The sequence below is a fragment of the Dryobates pubescens genome, chromosome 16 (assembly GCF_014839835.1).
Source record: "Dryobates pubescens isolate bDryPub1 chromosome 16, bDryPub1.pri, whole genome shotgun sequence".
In the NCBI taxonomy this organism is placed as follows: Eukaryota; Metazoa; Chordata; class Aves; order Piciformes; family Picidae; genus Dryobates; species Dryobates pubescens.
In genome coordinates, this window is record NC_071627.1 from 16,896,910 (window position 1) to 16,915,972 (window position 19,063).

Sequence of the window (19,063 nt, forward strand, 5' to 3'; positions counted from 1 at the left end):
GCCTACCGAGCTGGATGGATTCAAGCATTTGTGCTTCGTATCACAGAGCCTAGCAGTGCCTTGAGGGATAAAATGTGAAATCCTGTCTTCCTTGTCTGGACTAATTTTAGGTCCCTGGTAACTTTCACGTGTCAACGCACAGTGCCACTGCGCAGCCTCAGAATCCTGACATGACTCATGTCATCCACAAGCTCTCATTTGGGGACAAGTTACAGGTGAGTTCTCTTCTCTGAAAATTCCCCCTCTAGGGGAATGAATGCAATCATTCGAGAGTTACATGAAAATTACACGCTTGTGTTTTGTGGAAGGGCCATGTACAGCATGGGGAGGAAAGCAAAGCCATCCCTTGCCTTCATGAAAAGTACACTCGGTCTGGAAGAGTTTGCAAACTGTTGGCATGCCACCACTTCAGGAAGGAGCAGTGTTCAGTCATAGAGTGACTTTGCTGTTTTCCTCTGAAACTGAAAGTGTCTTTGGAAAAATACATGACTGTCTTTCTGCAGGGAGCAGAGGGAAGGATTCATGGCTCTGCAAAATCCCGTGCAGTACTGTTTTCAATATTAATACAGCAAACAAATCTTGTCTGCCTTTGCAGAGGAGCAGTGAGTATACCAAGGGAAGATGTGGGCTTGCTACTGTTTATTGTGGCACCAGACAGGTTCTTTTTAATTCACTTCACTTTACTTGTATAGCAAACACCTATTAGTCAAACCCGTTCCATGAGACTCAAGTTAGATGCAGAAATGCCAGTTCCCTGCTGGGAAGAAGTTGAACGTGTGCACTTGCCCTGTGGATAGAGTTTCACCAGGTGTTGCAAGTTATGTAATAATTCCTGATTTCTCAATAAGGAGAGATTACAGCACTTCTCTAGCCTACTTCCAAGGAGCTGGCATCATAGGTGGGAGTCACATATGTGCACACCCAGTTTGCGACTCACCCTAAACATTGCTTACCCATAGTCTCTCTGTAATCTTCTTTCCTCGGCACAGACGTCTCATTAGTCTGCTTCTTGTACACCCACTTCCAAAACCCTTTTTCATGCTAACAAGTCTAAGCAGTGCTTTGTAGTCTTCTGACTCCGCTCCTGGCTTCTTTTAGGAAATATCTTGTGTGGGAACGCTGAAATATTAGCATATAAATAAGCTTGTCTTAGTGTCTGTAAAGCACACTGAGATTATGAAAAATATTAGGTAAGTACTAATGGGGAGTTCTGCAGTTTGCGTGGGAAATCAGTGCTCTGAGGTAGTGTTCCCATTGTTTTATCATGGAGGCTTTGAGTAAAGGAGTCAGAATCAGCATGAATGAGATGAGAAGCCTGGACAGTTGTGTGCAAGCTTCTTCAGTTCGGGTGGTGAGAAACCTGTCTAGCAAACATGTAATTGGCTCCCGATTTGGACAAGTTCTGATTAGTATTTTCAAAGCTCAGAATAACTACTCATCATCTCTGTACACAAGAACGGAGCATGTAGGTGCTGCTGATCCTGTAGGCAAACATGAGTTCAACAGCACAAATTAAAGGAAGATATGTTCACTAAACAGGTGCTGCCAAGATACAGCAAGCAGTGTACAAAGCCAGCAAGTACAGAGAGCTTTAAATCTGTCTAGATACACCTTTGGATATTTTGGGTTGTCTTTACCTGCTTTGATGTAATATATGCTCATGTCTTAAAGGGGATGAGAAGCTTCTCATTTGCTTGTGTCTTGTGCTGGGAGTTAGTTCTTTGTAGGTTGTTACCAGCTCAGCCAGAATGGCCTACTAAGGTCCATGCTGTGTTCTCTAGAAAAAGCAGTCTGTTTGAGACAGAGTTTTAAATCTCACCTGGCACTGAATGAGCTTCAATCCTCGAACAGTAGTTCATGCACGATAGTGGCAGACTGTTGTAGATTTTTTTTCCCCTCATGTAGATGAGACCAAAATTCAAACCAATGAGGTTCTTGCATGTCAGGTAACCTAGTAAAGAATAAGGTGTGGAAAGTAGAGGATGATATGTTTTTTATTCATAGCATTCTCTTCAGTGCTAGATTGTGGTATTGAGTAATCCTAGTTTTAACCTCTGTGAGAGGTCTTGGCTTCCCTTGATAGTCGCAAGAGTGGAAGTCATTTTGGCCTGCTCTTGGGCTTTGCCTGCCTTATGTGTCCAGTTAAATCTTTGCATGCATTTGTAGAGATTAAAACCCAGGGTGTTAAAGGCCCTTTTCAAGCATCTTTGTGAGGTCCATGTTGTAGGAGAATAAAGTATTGGCACTGTTAAACCACAGACTAGCCTGCTGTGCCTCTACTCCAGGTACTAGATTTGGCCTTGGGAATGCAGGTGAGTCCTGAGAACGTCTGGCTAAACAGGATTGCTTAAGTTCTCTGTTGCAAAGCAATTTTGTTACTGTGGACAAAAGCTTACTCCTGTTGAAGTCCCTCCAGGTACTTAACAAGGTACAAACAAGTATGTTCCCCCAAGGAACACACCTGTGCACTTTGTAGAGCAGAGATTAATTAGCAGTCTACGGACAGAAAGTATTGTAATGGGACTCCAGAACATTCCACAAGGAAAATCATGGTAAAACACTCGACTGGGAGTTACAAATGCCATTCATATTGCAAAGACAGGAGAGGGAGATGATAGAATCATAGAATTGTTTTGGTTGGAAAAGACTTTCAAGATCATCAAGTCCAACCATTGACCTAACATCACCATGGCCATTAAACCATGTCCCAAAGTGCCATGTCCACACGTTTCTTGAGTACCTGCAGGGATGACGACTCCCTCGGATCCCTGGGCAGCTTGTTCCAATGCCTGACCACTCTTTCCATAAAGAAGTGTTTCCTAATATCCAACCTAAACCTCTCCTGGTGCAATTTCAGGCCACTTCCTCTCATCCTATCACCTGACATTAGAGAAAAGAGACTGACCCCCACTTCACTCCAGCCTCCTTTCAAGGACTTGTAGAGAGCAATGAGGTCTCCCCTCAGCCTTCTCCAGACTAAACAACCTCAGTTCCCTCAGCTGTCCCTCACAAGACCTTTTCTCCAGACCCTTCACCAGCTTTGCTCCCCTTCTCTGGACATGCTCTAGCACCTCAATGTCCTTCTCATAGTAAGGGGCACAAAACTGAACCCACTATTCCAAGGTACCACCTCACCAGGGCCCAGTAGAGGGGCACAATCGCTTCCCTACTCCTGCTAGCCACACTATTCCTGATCCAGGCCAGGATGCTGGTGGCCTTCTTGACCACCTGAACACACTGCTGGCTCATGTTCAACTGGCTGTCAACCAACACCTCCAGGTCCTTTTCTGTCAGGCAACTTTCCAGCCACTGTGCCCCAAGCGTTGCATGGTGTTCTTGTGACCCAAGCGCAGGACCTGATGCTTGGCCTTGTAAAACTTCTTAAAACTGACCACTGCCCATCGATCCAGCCTGTCCAGATCTCTTTGCAGAGCCTTCCTATCCTCAAGCAGATCAACACCCCCACCCAATTTAGTGTCATCTGCAAACTTACTGAGGGTGCACTCCATTCCCTCATCCAGATCATTGATAAAGATATTGAAGAGAACTGGCCCCAGTACTGAGCCCTTGTGACTGGCTTCCAAATGGATGTAACTGTTCACCACCACTCTTCAGGCCTGGCTGTCCAGCCAGTTCTCAACCCAGTGAATTGCCCACCCATCCAAGCCATAAGCAGCCAGTTTCTCCAGGAGGATGCTGTGGGAAATGGTGTCAAAGGCTTTACTGAAGTCCAGATAAACAACATCCACAGCCTTTCCTTCATTCACGAAGTGGATGCACCAGAGATGATGCACCACAGGACCTGATGGCACAGAAACAGACAATTGTGGAGATGGCTGGTGGCTTTGGCTGTGTGGAGTTCTGTAAGTTTCAGCCATGCAAACTCGCTTTGTAGACAGATGCAGAGCAGACAACTTTTACATATAGACAGAAGTGTGGATGCTGGGCAGCCAAGGGCAAGAACATAAGTCCAAATATACAGCTACCTCACTTTTTTTTTTTTGCTGAGCAACCATTCAAATATTTACTATTAGAGTGTTTGAAGTGGCCCTTAAAGTCTCTGGTCCAGATATGCTATGAGATTTATATGTATCAAGAGTGGAACATAAGACTGGTCCCCAGTCCAGGGGTTCCCTTTCTGCATATGCTATAGACACTAAGGATAGGTACAGTCTGCATGTGAGTTTGGAAATGGTTTCTGATATGTAAAATATTTGAAATGTCAGCAGACTGCAAGGCTCAGTAGAAGGTTCAGTTGGTTGCTTTTGCTCTCTCCTTGTTCCCAGCACATTACCAGTTTGACTTGCTGATGATTTTGTCTCTTGTAGAATTTCCTTTCTCAGGAGAGAAACAGCTTCAGTTGCTGCTTCCTCCAAACTGTCATCCACTCTGTAGCGTTCAGAATAGGAAAACAGCCATTAGGGTGAGACAAACACATCCACATGCCATCAGTTGGTGAGAGGGTCTGGGAAGGAGGTTGCATTGCCCTGTTAGTGAGATGAAACTCTGTCACACCCACGACCGTATACTTCTTCCAGAGGCTTCTTCCCTGTTGTCTGGTTTAAGGTCAGGAATTTCTGGGTTGTGGAGTTATGTGTCATTTCTGTATAGCTTGTGGTGCATTGTGTGAATGATGCAACCTCTGATCTACAGTTGTTGCTGTGGGATTTTCCCTGTCCAGAGAGTTCACCAATTGATTGTTCTCTTGGTGGACATCAGACTACAGATCATAGTATGTGGAAGGCATGGGATGGAAATCCTGTTATTCTGGGCAGACAGATACTTGCATGCCTGGGGCCTGCTGCAGGAAAAGCTGAATGGATGGTAGCGTTGGCATGTGTCCTTCCCATCTCCAAGGGCTCAGTACGCATGGTATGAAAGCTGGGCTGATGGGTTAAAGCTCTACAAGCCCAACTGCTCTGGCATGAGCTACCTTTACATGAAAGCTCTTGAGTTTTAACCTGAATGTGATTCCCCTTTATTTCCCTTTCAGCTTGACAAATGAATTTCATAGTTAACCATGCGAAAGTCTTAGGAAACATCTCACAATGAGATTTCACAGCTGGCTTCTTCCAGTTGCAATTTCTTTAGCTTTGGAGTGGTTTTGGAGTTTCATCTTGTAAGATGTTGTGAAATTTACTTTTTTTACTTGGAAGCAGCCTCTGTGGTGATAGTAACTGACTGACATTTCAAGTCATCTTTTACTGGTTTGATGCTGTGTTTTGGGGAAAGTTGAGTAGATCTTGTTACAGGATAGGATAGGAAAGCAAAAATTGAGAGTACCAAGTCAGAACATAGTTTCTTGACATGGCTTCACAAGTCTTTTTGTTTTCCAGGTCCATAATGTTCATGGAGCATTCAATGCCTTGGAGGGAGCAGACAAACTCAGCTCAAATCGTATGTATTCTTGGTGATTACAGGTCTTAGCCACTCTCTACAAAAGGGAAACCAGGGCAATTCATGCAACACTGGTGTATCCAGAAGCCTTTAATTTGCCTCTTTAACCAAAAATGATCCAGTCTTTGCTGACTGGCACTTCCATTTTCTCCAGTACTGTAGAGAAGGCTTGGCACAAAAAGTCCTTTGCACAGCCCTTCTGCAACCTGGACATTGGCTCCAGCTCTGCTATAACTAGCTCAGAATTACTAATTTATTTCCTCAATCTCCTATTCCTATAGCTTCCCTTTGCTGCTGTCACCACCACCAGAACTCTTCCTTGTTCTTGTGGTACAAGAACTAATACTCTTGTGGTACAAGAACTGGTACTCTTACCCTGTGGCTGGAAGGATAAACATTTTCATTGCCATTCTTTATGATGAGCAGCACAGACATTTTCAGTGCATGCTACAATTCGTAGTTTTTTTTGTTCCTTTGAGTGTTCAGGCTCCTGCAGGGTATTAGGATGCCCACTTCTTGGAACAAAATTTCTGTGGCTGTTCCTGAAGCTAGGCAATTATGTTTTCTTTGTCTTTCTCCCGGAGCCAAATATTGTGTTAGACTTATCTAAAGGATCCTGCAGAGAAATAACTTAGAATTCCATTTTAGAATTGTTTCAGCAGACAGAAAACCCAGCACAATCCATTTAAATAATGGGGAAAAAATATTGTTAAGCAGATGTAGGAGAAGGAATACAAGAAAAAAAGGAAAGGAGTGCATAAGAAATGGGGCTACACAGGTTGTGGTGCCTCATATTTTTGTGTCAAAAGAAGCTCAGTGAGCTGCAGCTCTGACAGCTCAGTGAGCTCTAGCTAGTTCTTTGTTTAACCAAGACAGCTTATTTTTGTGGTGCTGCTAAGTTTCAAGCAGTTAGAAAGTTTCAAGTGACCCAATACTCATGTCCATGGGTTCTGGTACTAAAAAAGTCTTAGAATGATAGGCAGGTTCTGGTGTCATCCCACCACCTTATTAAGGTTTGTGCAAAGGACATAAACATAGGATATGAAATTGTTGCTTAGTCACAAAACCTGAGCTAAGGAGGAGGGACCTCCCTTTTCTGTGATTTGTTTTAGCTGATTTTGCACATCTACACTGAAATGTGTAGGCTGTAGTTCCTTTCTCTGAACACTGATGTATACTTTCCTTTCCTGACCATAGCTCTTGCATCTCATGATTACATACTGAAGATTGTCCCGACAGTGTATGAAGACATGAGCGGCAAACAGCGATACTCGTACCAGTATACTGTAGCAAATAAGGTAAAGAAGCATGTGGCTCTCAGAGCAGCTCCTCATTGCAGCCCAGTGGATGCATGGAGGATCTTCAGTCATCATTCTTTCTCCCTCTTGCTCCTCTGCTCTGCAGCCATGTACATTTGTTTGTAGGTGAGCAGTAGCCTCTGCTGGGAGAAGGAGGAACTGAAGCTCTTTAGCCTGAGGCTTCCTGTTGCTCCTGATGCTGGCGTTTACCAGGGTTGGGACTGTGAGGGCTTGTCAGCAGGTGGTGATATTGTTTTAAAACTAGAGAAGGGTAATTTCACACGTTGGTTTAGCAGATCTAGATTTCTATGAGCTACGTGGAAGGCTTTTACGTGCTGCAGAAGCCCTTGTGATCTGTGTCAAGGTGCATCTGGATGGAAACTGCGATCCAGCTAAACACACAGAAGAGCACTTACAGATGGTTTTATTAGTGAAAGTCTCAGTTGTGATGGAGGTACCAAACAAACAAGTCAGCAGAGTTTTTAGCTTTTTACAAATACTTATTTCAGATATTAAGCCACTTCACCTGCAGCAGTAAATACATGTTAGTTGACTATTTCACAGTACCTGGTTTATTACCGTAGATTGTGATGGTTGTTGTAACTTCATAATTCTTAATTTATGTTAAATGTGAAGATGTTTTCATTTTAATAATACAAGGTATTGATCTTTGAAAATACCCAGGCAAATCTGTTTCTTTTTTTTAAGAGAAAAGAACATTTTGAAATGGAACATGATTGCAGTCAGGTGCTCAATGAAAATCCCAAATCAGTTTATAATACCTAATTACTGCTAGCTTACCATAACTGAGAATCAAGCACATAGTCTCATGGACTGCTTCTCAGATCAAGATTCCTGTGTAGTGACTTTTAGACTTGCTTGTACAGTGTGTCCCAATGATTTGGATGTCTCCCTCTGTTCAGATTAGAGTGCATTTGTTCTGCTTATTGTCACAACTGGTGTTCTGATAAGACTCTTGCAACACAAGTTCTGAAAGTAATGTGGAGAACAGCAGCAGCTTTTGACACTTCTCTGACCATGGTTGCAAACTGGGGCGTTCGGCCAGCACTGACTCATTAGGGCAGAATTGCTGGTGGGGAAAAGGGGAGAGGAAGGAAGAAAATGAGGTCAGTCCTATCAAAACTGAAGTGCAAAGAAACAGTGCTGCCTCTGCATTTTCTTCTCATTAAAACAATACAGATACTCGTATCGGTGCTTCCGTTCTTGACTCCCAGACCCATCAATGGGAAAGAGAGATTGGAAGCTGTTAGGATAGTCTGGCCCAGACTGACTAGTATCAAGAGAGGAATAGAGTCTTCAGTGTGGACTGTCTGCCTCCTCTCCCCTCTTATCTCCTTGACCCTCTGGTTCCTTTCTTCCTCAGATAGCCACAGTCCCAAGACATACTGCAGAACTTCTGTACTAAGAGGCCTGAAAATATTATGACTATAGAGTTCAGCTGCCTTCTGCTTCTCTTGTCATCCATGGGAAAGAAACTAAACAAAGGGAAGGCTGGAATTTATAAGAGATTAGTGAAGCAAATATATGCTGTTTTACTAGCTCTCTGTGGGCTTGCAGAGGGTAAAATTATCTTTTTTGTACCATGCACGTTTCTTCATCTTTCTGGAATATCTGAGGTTGTCTTTGCTTGTGTGTCATGGAGAATTGAAGTCAAAGAGGTCATCTGAGTTGGCAGGCATGTCTTAGAACTAAAGAAGGGAAGAGAAGCTGGGTAAAGAGGCAGTGTGGGCCATGCCAGTGTGGATGGCTCTCATTGGATTGCTGAATCCCCAGCCTGTTTTTCTTTGAATTTTCTTCTGTCTGTCAAAATAAATGTCCTGATCCCTGAAAATTGATGGATATTTCCACTGAGAGCACAGAAAAAAATACTTGCTCAAAAAGACATGACTTTTGATACTAAGTTGATGTTAGTATCTGCTCTCCGTTGGCATTGTGCAGTGTGTCTTGCTGGGATGTTGTCCTGTGCCTGATTGATTGCACTGTACCTGCTACTAAAGAAATGCCTTGTTCAGGAGAGTGTGGCTGGCAATCTGAAGATGTCTCTCACAAGCCAGCTGGGAATATTGTTTGAACCTTTGCCAATATTTCTGTGCTTAGAGTTTCAGTTTGGCTTTCAGTGTGATTTTTAAACATGGCTTTATATGATTCATATTGAGTGGGCCAAGTATTCATGTTGTTGGTCCCAACGTGAAGGGAGCCTTACAGACCAGAGCTGCTGCTTGCTATTCTAAGTGTGTGGACAAGAATTGGATTTTCAGGTTCTCACAAACTCAATTCTCTTTGATTAATATCCCAGTATAAAATGTACATACTGACAGAAAAAAAAATTCCCCTGCAACAGCTTCGAGGCTGCTGGTATTTAAATGGAGCAGATCTAAGCCAGAGAAATCAATGACAACCTTTATGTTCATTTCTGTAGCTTTGGATGGTGAGAGTAAGCTCCATCACTCTCTGTTCCCAGCTATGTCATTATCAGACTGTAGGTGCTGCTTGATAAGGATGGGAGGTGGGCAGTCATACGGGAATTAGCTGTTTGCTTCTTTCAGTCTGATCATTAAGCACTAACCAGTGGAGGAAGGGCAGGATTTACAGAAGCAGTTATGTTGCAGACGTTGTATCAGGCAGGAGATTGCTCATGTTTTCTGCCCTTTCCCCCCTTCTCTTGCAGGAGTATGTAGCCTACAGTCACACTGGCCGCATTATCCCAGCTATCTGGTTTCGCTACGATTTGAGCCCCATCACAGTGAAATACACAGAGAGGCGACAGCCTTTGTACAGGTTTATCACATCGGTGAGTGACTCTCAGCCTCTAATTCTCCCTTCTCCTGCCTGCCTTTCTTTTCTCTTCTGAGCATTTCTTGTCCAGAAGAATTGAGTTTCTGTGTTCAGAGACACAGAAACATTGTGACATGATTGATATAAAGCAGTACATCACTGCAGTTGAACTGAAGTGTAAATGAGGTAACTGGCAACCCCTGTGCCGTGACAATTTGATTTAATAGCTAGGTTCAAGAAGAAAATGATCCTGTTCCAGAAGTGCCAAACTCTGTCTAGGCAAGATGGGTGCTATTGCAGCACATCAGAAACTTGGAAGTAAAGCTAATGGAGTATGCAGGAAAGCATGCTGCAATAAACCATCTCTCTAATGATGAGATGCAACTCACAGAGGCTGCAGGGCAGCTGTTTTACTCAGGTTGCTACTTGGCTTACAGTATCACAGTATCACTAAGGCTGGAAGAGACCTCGAGGATCATTGAGTCCAGCCTGTCACCACAGACCTCATGACTAGACCATGGCACCAAGTGCCACGTCCAGTCCCCTCTTGAACACCTCCAGGGATGGTGACTCCACCACCTCCCTGGACAGGCCATTCCAATGATGAATGACTCGCTCGGTGAAGAACTTTCTCCTCACCTCAAGCCTAAACTTCCCCTGGTGCAGCTTGAGACTGTGTCCCCTTGTTCTGGTGCTGGTTGCCTGGGAGAAGAGACCAACCCCTTCCTGGCTACAAACACCTTTCAGGTAGTTGTAGAGGGCAATGAGGTCACCCCTGAGCCTCCTCTTCTCCAGGCTAAACAATCCCAGCTCCCTCAGCCTCACCTCATAGGGCTGGTGCTCAAGGCCTCTCCCCAGCCTTGTTGCCCTTCTCTGGACACGTTCTTAATACGAGTTTGCCAGGTCCAGGCATTTGCTTTTGGGTAGAAGTGGAGGAGAGCTGCATTATCAAATTCCAGAGGTATTTTCCTGAGGAGTTGTGTTTCGATCTGCCCAGATAACATCCTGCAGTACTGACCTCAGCATCTCTAACAAAGCTGTGCTGTCCAAACTGCTAGTTAGGCAAAGAGCTATTTAAAGATCTTCCAGAACTTTAAAAAAAACCAATGTCCTGAGGCAGTTGGCTTAGAATTGAAGCTGCAGTCTGCTGTGCCAGTGAGGCATATTAGAACATGAAGGAGTTGATAAATTGACTGGAACAAAGACCTTGGATTTTCATTTCTAAACTGTTGGGATCTTTTAATTGGAAGTAACATAAACAATGTGGCTGTGTTGCACTTAAAGATTTTGATTTTGCAGTTTCAGATAAACACCAAGTTCCTTTCACTTCACTTCAGAAATGCATGTGATCTCTAAGATACACAAATATCAAGAGAAGGAGACTCCAACAAAATCTAAATGTTGTGGTTTCAGACCTTCTCTTCTTGGCAGCCTGCTTGGTTTCAAAACATAATCCTCAAAAAGGTCAAACATCAGCATTTTATGACTTGGCATCTTATACTGCCTCTACTTCTTTCCCTAACGATTTGCTGTCATAGGTTTCTTACGCATCTTCTGGAGGGTGAGGATGTGGAGGTGTTTTTAATGGGAAACAGTGTTTGGAATTGATTGATAGCTGGCATTATTCTTTGTCATGTCTGCTGCTAGCATTAATTTACTGCTGCTACGCCATCGAATGCATATAAATAGCACCTTTGTTAGATTTGATCCTGTGCTTCAGAGTTTACATAAGGGGTCCACAGGAGAGGCTTCCCTCACTGGTTGCCACAATGACCTTTTGGATTTGAGATGGCCCCCAAAAGAATTTTGCCCCATCCTGTCTGCTGTAAAGTTAGCCAGGCATGCTCTGGCTGTTAGAATGCTAGAAAAGAAGTTTTACAGCTGATTTTTGTCTGCTTTGGTTTTTATGAATGGCTGTAGTCTCAAGCAGCTCATTTGGGGGTCATTTTAATTGAACATCCTTCCTGTGGAGAGGGGTGGATGACACTGATACCTGCAACAGCTGTTACGCAGTACATCAGACATGGGTGCCAGACCCTTAGACCCTTGTCAGATGTGGCTGATCCTTGTTAGAGATGCTGTGTCTTGACTATCAATCTAGACCATCCAGCCCTGGTACAGATGACCTGCTCTTGCTCTCATTTAGGCTAGGAATGTTTTACAGTAGGGCAGCCTTGGCTGTGTATTGCTACACTTAAAGCTTTAAAGTGTTCAAGGTGGCATTGAAAAGGTTGGAGGAGGGGAGCAGTGCTGCAGAGGATCAAAACACCTTTTGTCGTGGGTTTCCTTGCCCTGTTTTGATGACATGTGCTGTTCCGTTGTCCTTTCCATTGCCCCTTCCTGTATCTCCAGCATGGCCTTTTACATCACAGTTGCTCTGGAGACCAGTTACTGATGATGAGGACTGGGCTGAGGTCCAGAGAGGGATTGTGCTGGGGCATCTGGAGTCCCTGCTGAAGGGGGCTGGCCATGGAAACCATCAGCTTTTTCTGAGCAGCAGCTGCTTAATTTAAAAACCACGAGAGCGGCTGTGAGGTAGGGGGAAATCATCTGCAACTCCTTTTAGTGAGCTGATTGTTTACTAGGGCACTCCAGTGGCTTTCAGTAGATGGAAATGTGTCCTGGGCACCAGGAAGATCCTGTGAGCTTGAAAGAGACTTTAGGGAGGAAACAGTGTTGATGTTGGAGGTAAGGATATACTGTGGAGGGACTATTCCATGTGGAGAGGTGCAGTACAAAAGGCATTGGTTTACACGCTTCAAAAAATTCAATACTAAAGAAGATTTCTGTATTGCTTGTGAATCAGTGTTAAGCACAGTAGGTTTTGCCTGTGACACTTTACTGCATAAAATCAAGGCATCTTTCCACAAAGGGAAGCCATTCATGGCCTCGTGGTTGAGGTTATGGAGCAAGAGGGAAAGTTTCACTTCTGAAAATTTATGAGTTCCTGTAAGAAGCCAAACTAAAAGGAGGTTTTATCATGAGGTCAGTCTAAGGACTGAGAGGGGAAAGAAGGGAAGAAACCAAGCCAAAGTTCTTCTGAAGCATTCAAAATCCAAATAAATGAATAAGTAATTTTTTCCTGATACAAGATTATTTGGCTGCCCTCTGGGTGTAAAAAACCTCAAACTGGAAATAATAATAGGGAGCAGAGAATGGTTGCAGGGGGAATTATTTCAGCCATGGGACCTGCTACTGACAGATATAAACTCAGTCCCATGGCGTTTTTAAAACCAAGACAGCATATTTCTACAAGGTGTGCCACAGGTCAGCCAGAAATCTCTGGGTGGGATTCTGCAGCTTCCTTTGCTAGGAATTACCCTGGGGGTCCTACTGGTCCCTTCCAGTCTTAAAAGTAATTCTCAGATTTTAAGACATCCCAGAGGTTCACAGTCACGTATCTGACACTTGCCCTTTTGTCATCTTGCTTGCAGCCTTGCCTGCTCCTACATACCCACTCATGTTTTCTATTAGACTTCAGTCTGCATCCCAACCACTGTCCTCTGATCATACTCTGTTCAAAGCCCTCATGTGTGTCTCACGTTAGATGATCTCTTACTGCTGCAATTATTACACTTCTATATTTCTTTTCCTTCCTCCTTTAATGGTTGGGCCTGACTCAAGCTGTAACCTCATGGAGCCAAAGGCAGATCATTCCCAGTATGAAACTCCATTAAATATAAATAAGTTCCTGCTGCCTAACTTCCTTCGGCGCTGCGACAGAGCAACGCGCCACACGTATTAGAACCGTGATGAGAGAGAAACGCAGTGGTGCAGCTTCTGTGCTGACCTAAAGACCAGCCCTGGTGCTACCTCTTTTTTTTTTTTGTCACAACGAAACGAGAGAGCTGTGTGCGTGCTGGGAGGCAGGCTCCAAGCGAATGCCAGGTGTGTGTGACTCATCAGCACTCAGCAGTGCAGAGCTGTGCTGATGAATATATATTATATATATATATATTTCATTCTTTTTTTCCTATTTCCCACCCCCTTGCACTGCTGCACTGAAATCAGATTTTCCTCCCGTATGATGCAAAATCTTAGTGTTGGATGGGTTGGTGTTGTTGGTGGCGTAACGTCCCCTGTCAGCTGAGCTGCTGTGGGCTGAAATAAGCCAACTCCGTTGCGGTCCCTTTCCCTGCGTCACGCTCTGAGGGACAGCCAGGAGGGGGGCAGAGGGCGCAGGAGCCGGACTTGTCCCCTAAAAATACTAACTCTGCCTGGAGCTGGTGCTCTGGTTTTTGAAGCCTTTATCTGCTGGGATGCCAACTGCCCCGCAGAAGCCAGGTTTACTGCAGCTCTTCGTTTCATCCAGCTCACTGAGTGCACACGGCCGGGTTATAAATACGCATGTAAATGAGCGCTTTATCCTTGCTGCCTTCGCTCACCGGTAATGAACTGTTTGTTCTGGTGCCACTGCTAGCTCCCTGCTGAGCTGAACACTGCTGCTGCTATGTTACTTGTTTGTTAACTTTGCCCACGGGGTGTAGTGATGTGTGGGAGAAGAGACATGGCATGGTAGGTCTAGTGTGGCACCGATTCCCTTCTGTGTCATTTGCGTTGCATTTCCCCGAAACCCTGCTACATTGGCTTATGGATTTGGGGTTCCTCTCTCTCTCCCAGCTTCTAGCTCCCAGCAACATCCTAGGCAGGCCCTTCTCAGGAGGTAAGCTCTGCATCATGTCCCCTCTCACTGACCTGATGTCTCTTATTTTCAGAGCCACCTAATCCTATGTAATGTAAAAGGCCACATTAAAAGAGCACAACAGTTATGAAGTCAAAAACGTGGGAGTTAGGAAATGCCAGGCCCTACGTAATTACAGCTTGGCTGTTACATGTTATTAGGTTACATTATTGAGCATCATACTTTCCATGTGAACCCTGCCTTGTGCACTGTGTGGCGTGGGGTGGCACCCTGTGAGCAGCATTTTGTCCAATCCTACAGTATTTGATTTTTCAGTAGCAAGTGGTTTGTATGAATCCAGACCCGAGTATAAGTTCCATATTTCCACAAGGACTCCAAGTTAGTTATTGTCATGGTACTGATTCCTTTAAATATGTTTTCCTTTGTGGTTTCCTTGGGAATCAAGTTTGACATTGTCCCCATTTCATAGATACAGGAATTGAAGCAATGTGTTGCAAGTTCATAAGTGATGCCCCCTGATTTTCAGTGCTCTGAGCCAAATTGGTGTGGTCATTGGTTTGATGTATCAAAATACTTTTGTGGCTTTTCTAGCACTGAAGTAGGCTGTTATGCTAATTGGGGGGATTAATTCTTTTTCCCCAACTCTGTTCTTGACAATGATCACATGTTTCTACCAGTGTTTAAGTTATTCAGCCTGAGACATCTTGCATGGCAAACTTTGGCCCACAAAGAGTTAAGCTGGCAGTACTTTTGTAATGGGTGCCCTGTAATGGAAAGTGTTAGACAGACTTAGCTGTAGGTGTCACTGGTAGCTAGGTTTCTCTGTTAGTCACTGTCCTTCACATGCTATTTAAGTTGTCTTCTGCCTGTTTTCAAATGCTGTATCTTGTGAAATAGGGAAAAGACTACAAGGCTGTGGTATTTATAATAGAAAACAGTAGTAGGAAGAGATGAGCAACACAGTACTTCTAGAAAGCTTTGTTAGGTGGAGTTCATCCCAGAAAGGAGCAGCATTTGTACTGCAGCCTCCTAGGAGCTGGGATTTATGATCAGCTCAGGCTGTGATGAGTTCAGGATAGCACTAAATTGTTCCACTGTAGAGGATGGTTTTCCTGAATGATTGTGCTATAATTATGTTCCCAGTGCTGTTACGCAGGTCTTAACTGTGCTTCCAGAAAATGCCCTAGCAGCAGGCAGTATTATCCTTCCCCCCAGTTTCAAGCTGCATAGATGGTTCCCTTATCACTGACAAACCTGTCTCCTCTCTCTGTACATTTCAGATATGTGCCATCATTGGAGGAACATTTACTGTAGCTGGGATCCTTGACTCCTGCATTTTCACAGCATCAGAGGCCTGGAAGAAGATCCAGCTGGGGAAAATGCAGTAGCAGTGATACTCCACCCTAGTCTTCAAGGACAGGAGCGAAGATTGAGAAATCTACCACTACCTGTTTTTGTCTTTATTTTCTATTTGATTGAATCAGTAAGTTTTCCTCTAATCAGGCTGTTCAGTGAAGATGTCTTCAACAAATCAAGGGAATCTTCATGCATTTCAGAGCTCTCAGAGTGAAAAATCGGTGGAATCAGGGTGTGGATTTCAATTCTCTTCCCCTAGAGAGCGAGGTTGAAATGTCATACATGAAATTCACCATGAAATCTAAGTGAGGATGACAGTCTGTTCTCTGGGAAGTTCCTATGGCAGTGTACAAACTAGGTAGTAGATTGCAAAGAGTTGAACTGTCTTGTGGCACTTTTTTGGAATTCTGTGGGATTTGCATGATTAGACAATCGATTTTTGTATAAGGCAAAAGTATACATTAGGAAGGAATTACACCCTTGGTGCCAAAAAGGTGATGTGTCTGTTGGTGAGGAATGGGAAGTGTTAGTCCCCATAGCAAATTTTAGAGACAGAGGGCAGAAATAACATCAAGAAATGTTTTGTGCTTTTATTGAAAGCTCTTTTGTTTAGATATGACCTTTCTAATGAAATGAGCATATGAGAAGAGGAAGCCTTCCCCCACCTACCTTTTCCTGGGTAATTTGTGATCCAGGCAGTGGAGGGCCTTTCCTTTTCTCTGGATGTAAAAGTGGTTTCATTTCTTCCCAGAAACTGAATATCCAGTCTTGTGTTTACAGGTGGCATGAAGTAAAAACCAAACTGAGCAACACAGTTTTATGTGGCCTTTGCTTTGAAAGGGAATAGTTGTCTTTACAGCATTAGCTTTTATTCTTTCTTATGTTTTTTAAACACAGACCACCCAACAGTCTGGATTCTGCACTTCTGATTTATTATTATTGTTGTTGTTGTTGTTATTTTGAAAAGTGTGTTCAAAAAAATGCTGCAGTCTTCTGGGTGGAGGAGCACAGCCTACAATCTTGCTTTGTGTGTGTAGATCAGATACACCTGTCAACACACAGGGAGTCTGTCATTTCAGGATTTAAGGTGCCTCCCTTTTCCTTTAAAATTCAGCCAGGCATCTTCTTTGAGCCCTAGACTGACACTGTTCACCCACAGGTACACCAATTGCAGGGCAGGCATTCCCACAAGCTGGCCTCAGCTAGTTGTTGCTTAGTTTTACTCCTTAAAATGGTACCTGAGCTTCCATGCCCATTCATTCAAGCCTTCTCTTCTGGAGCCTCCAGTGAATGGAGGTGTGAGAGGAAAAACCACTGCCAGGTGGGGCTTGCATGTAGTGGTAGCCATGAGTTCAGTAAAATTAGACCCATGCCAACCAGGACATTTTCCATAGCCTCTTAAATGTTCCTTAAGTAGTAACAGTCTCTGCATGCTTTGTAAATGTCTGAGCTGAGGATACAAAAATTTTGAGTGTTTCAGGATGGATAAAAGTCATGAGAATACAAATCTTTAACTCAATGCTGTAAAATCTTAAGATGGCTGTAGGATTTCTCTTGGATAATATCTACTGCCCACTGCCCTTTCCTGGAGGCAAAAGTATCCGAGCCTTATGATGTAATAATATGAATCTTTGCATATTCAGTGTTAATGCTAAAGTCAGATACATTTCAAAAACTATTCCTCATACATGTCTGTTGAAATTGTCTCATTGCTTTGGAAGTAGAGAAGGTAGCCAGTTTTATCCAGACATCAGAAAACCAGAAGCCAACCCTCCTTCCCTTGCCGTCCTCTGTCCCGCAGTGACTTCGGACAAATTACAGCATTGGAATTCTTCCCTGTTCTTACTATGGACTGATTGCTGTAACTTTAGGTGTAAACTGGATTGTGTACCTTCCTGTATCTGTTAATGTATGGATAGATTTTATACATATTTTTTTTTTCCATTTACAAAAATCAACTTGAAAATGAGATGCTTGTCTTCATTTCGGTGCGTGCGTCCGTGTGCCCGCCAGCGGTACCCGCCGGATGGCGGCGGTGCCCGAGAGGAGCTGGGATTTTCCATTGCAATTGCTTCTCTTGCTAGCTGGAGGATTTCCTCTAATCCACTGTGACCAGCTTGAAGCTTATGGCAAAAATGTCCTACTTTTTCCTCTTGAATTTTTTTGCATCTTAGCTCACAGCTTGTGAACCCAGTGGATTTAGAAGGATGTGATTTTTAGTACTGTCCCAGCGCGTGCTTCTCCTGAGCTGTGCAAGAGAAGATCTTTGCAGCAGGGGTGGATTTGTGCTGTTAGTTTTCTGAAGTCTCTTCCCTCCTATGGTTTCTTCGACACAAACGAGCAAAGCCGATTGGAGATTCCTGTTTGTCTCTGGTGCGTTATTTCTGCCCTTCTCCCCATCCTCTGTCCGAATTCGGTGCTGCCTTCTCTGCAGTCCAGGCCAGTTCTCTAACCCAGACTAGTGAAATTGTTTGGCTCTTTTTGGAAATAGCAGATGCATACTTCAGTGTGCCTGCTTTCTCTGCCAAAATGTCCACTGCAATAACCTAATAAATCACTTTTTTCACTAGATGTGGAAACCAGATTGTACTCATGTTCTGGCAAAACTCCCCCAAAGAAACAGTCCACGCTTCAGTCCCCTAAACCAGGTGTAAGCATTTAAGTACTGCCAAGCCAAGGCTACCTTCTGGGTCTGCTGGAAGTTGTGGTGAGCTTGTCCTTCATACGTGGCTGGCTTGGGTCATGTAAGGATGCTGCCTCATGTTTACAGAAGAATCTGCTCTTCATCTCCCCAAATGTGAAAGCGAGGTAGTTACTGTCACAGCAGTCCTGCCCCGTGCATACGTGTCTCATTAGATGCCAGTTTCATTTTCAAACACTTCCTAGAGACAAAATTAGATTAGTTATGCTTTTAAACACCAATGCAACCAATTTCAAGTCATAGTGGGAGGAAAACGATCGCTTGTAGATGTTGATCTGGTTTTCCTGACTTTCAAGGCAGTATTTTGCCAGAAGTATTTGTGGTTTTCCAAGAAAGATAGCCCTATAGGAAGTGAAGTATTTAGAACTTGTATATACTCCAGTTCAAGTAAGTCCCTCTAAAGCTATGCTCCATCTTACAGCAAGACCTTGTGGCATAAAATTGTTAATGTTTTTAGCTCTAGGGAAGTCCATGTTTAGGTTTATTCTAGGCAGTGTGTGGCCCTGCTGAAGGTTGGTTTTTGAGGGGAAAAAAAAAAGTAATTGAAATGGGGTAAGGAGCAGTGGCAAGACATGCATTTGTGAATGTTTGACCTGCTTTATCAAATACTTGCATTCAGCTGCTGCTCTGTAAGAAGTAGAATCTGCAGTGTGGATGGTAATGTCTGTATTAATTTCTGAATATTTCTCATTTAAAGTTGTTGGGGTTGTGTTTTTTTTTTTTAATCTGTGTGGTACACAAACTGTTTGGCCTGAAAATGACTGTGAAGGGTCATTAGAATAGCCATTTGAAGTTGCAGATGAAATAAGCTCTTTGGAAGAAGGGAAAGAGGGGCAGGAGGGAGGACATAGTCCTGTAGTATGTTACAGTGAT

General features: G+C 43.7%; 1 protein-coding gene across 1 annotated transcript in view; it reads left to right on the forward strand.

The window, feature by feature from the left end:
* ERGIC1 (endoplasmic reticulum-golgi intermediate compartment 1) overlaps window positions 1–18,903 on the forward strand; it is a 62,573-nt gene extending 43,670 nt beyond the window's left edge. Inside the window, exons 6-10 of the mRNA XM_054168250.1 lie at window positions 111–215; window positions 5,337–5,397; window positions 6,595–6,695; window positions 9,385–9,507; window positions 15,414–18,903. Of these exons, the coding sequence (XP_054024225.1) occupies window positions 111–215; window positions 5,337–5,397; window positions 6,595–6,695; window positions 9,385–9,507; window positions 15,414–15,521 (498 nt within the window). The 3' untranslated portion in view covers window positions 15,522–18,903. The remainder of the gene's footprint in view (window positions 1–110; window positions 216–5,336; window positions 5,398–6,594; window positions 6,696–9,384; window positions 9,508–15,413) is intronic.
* Window positions 18,904–19,063: the final 160 nt, after the last annotated feature.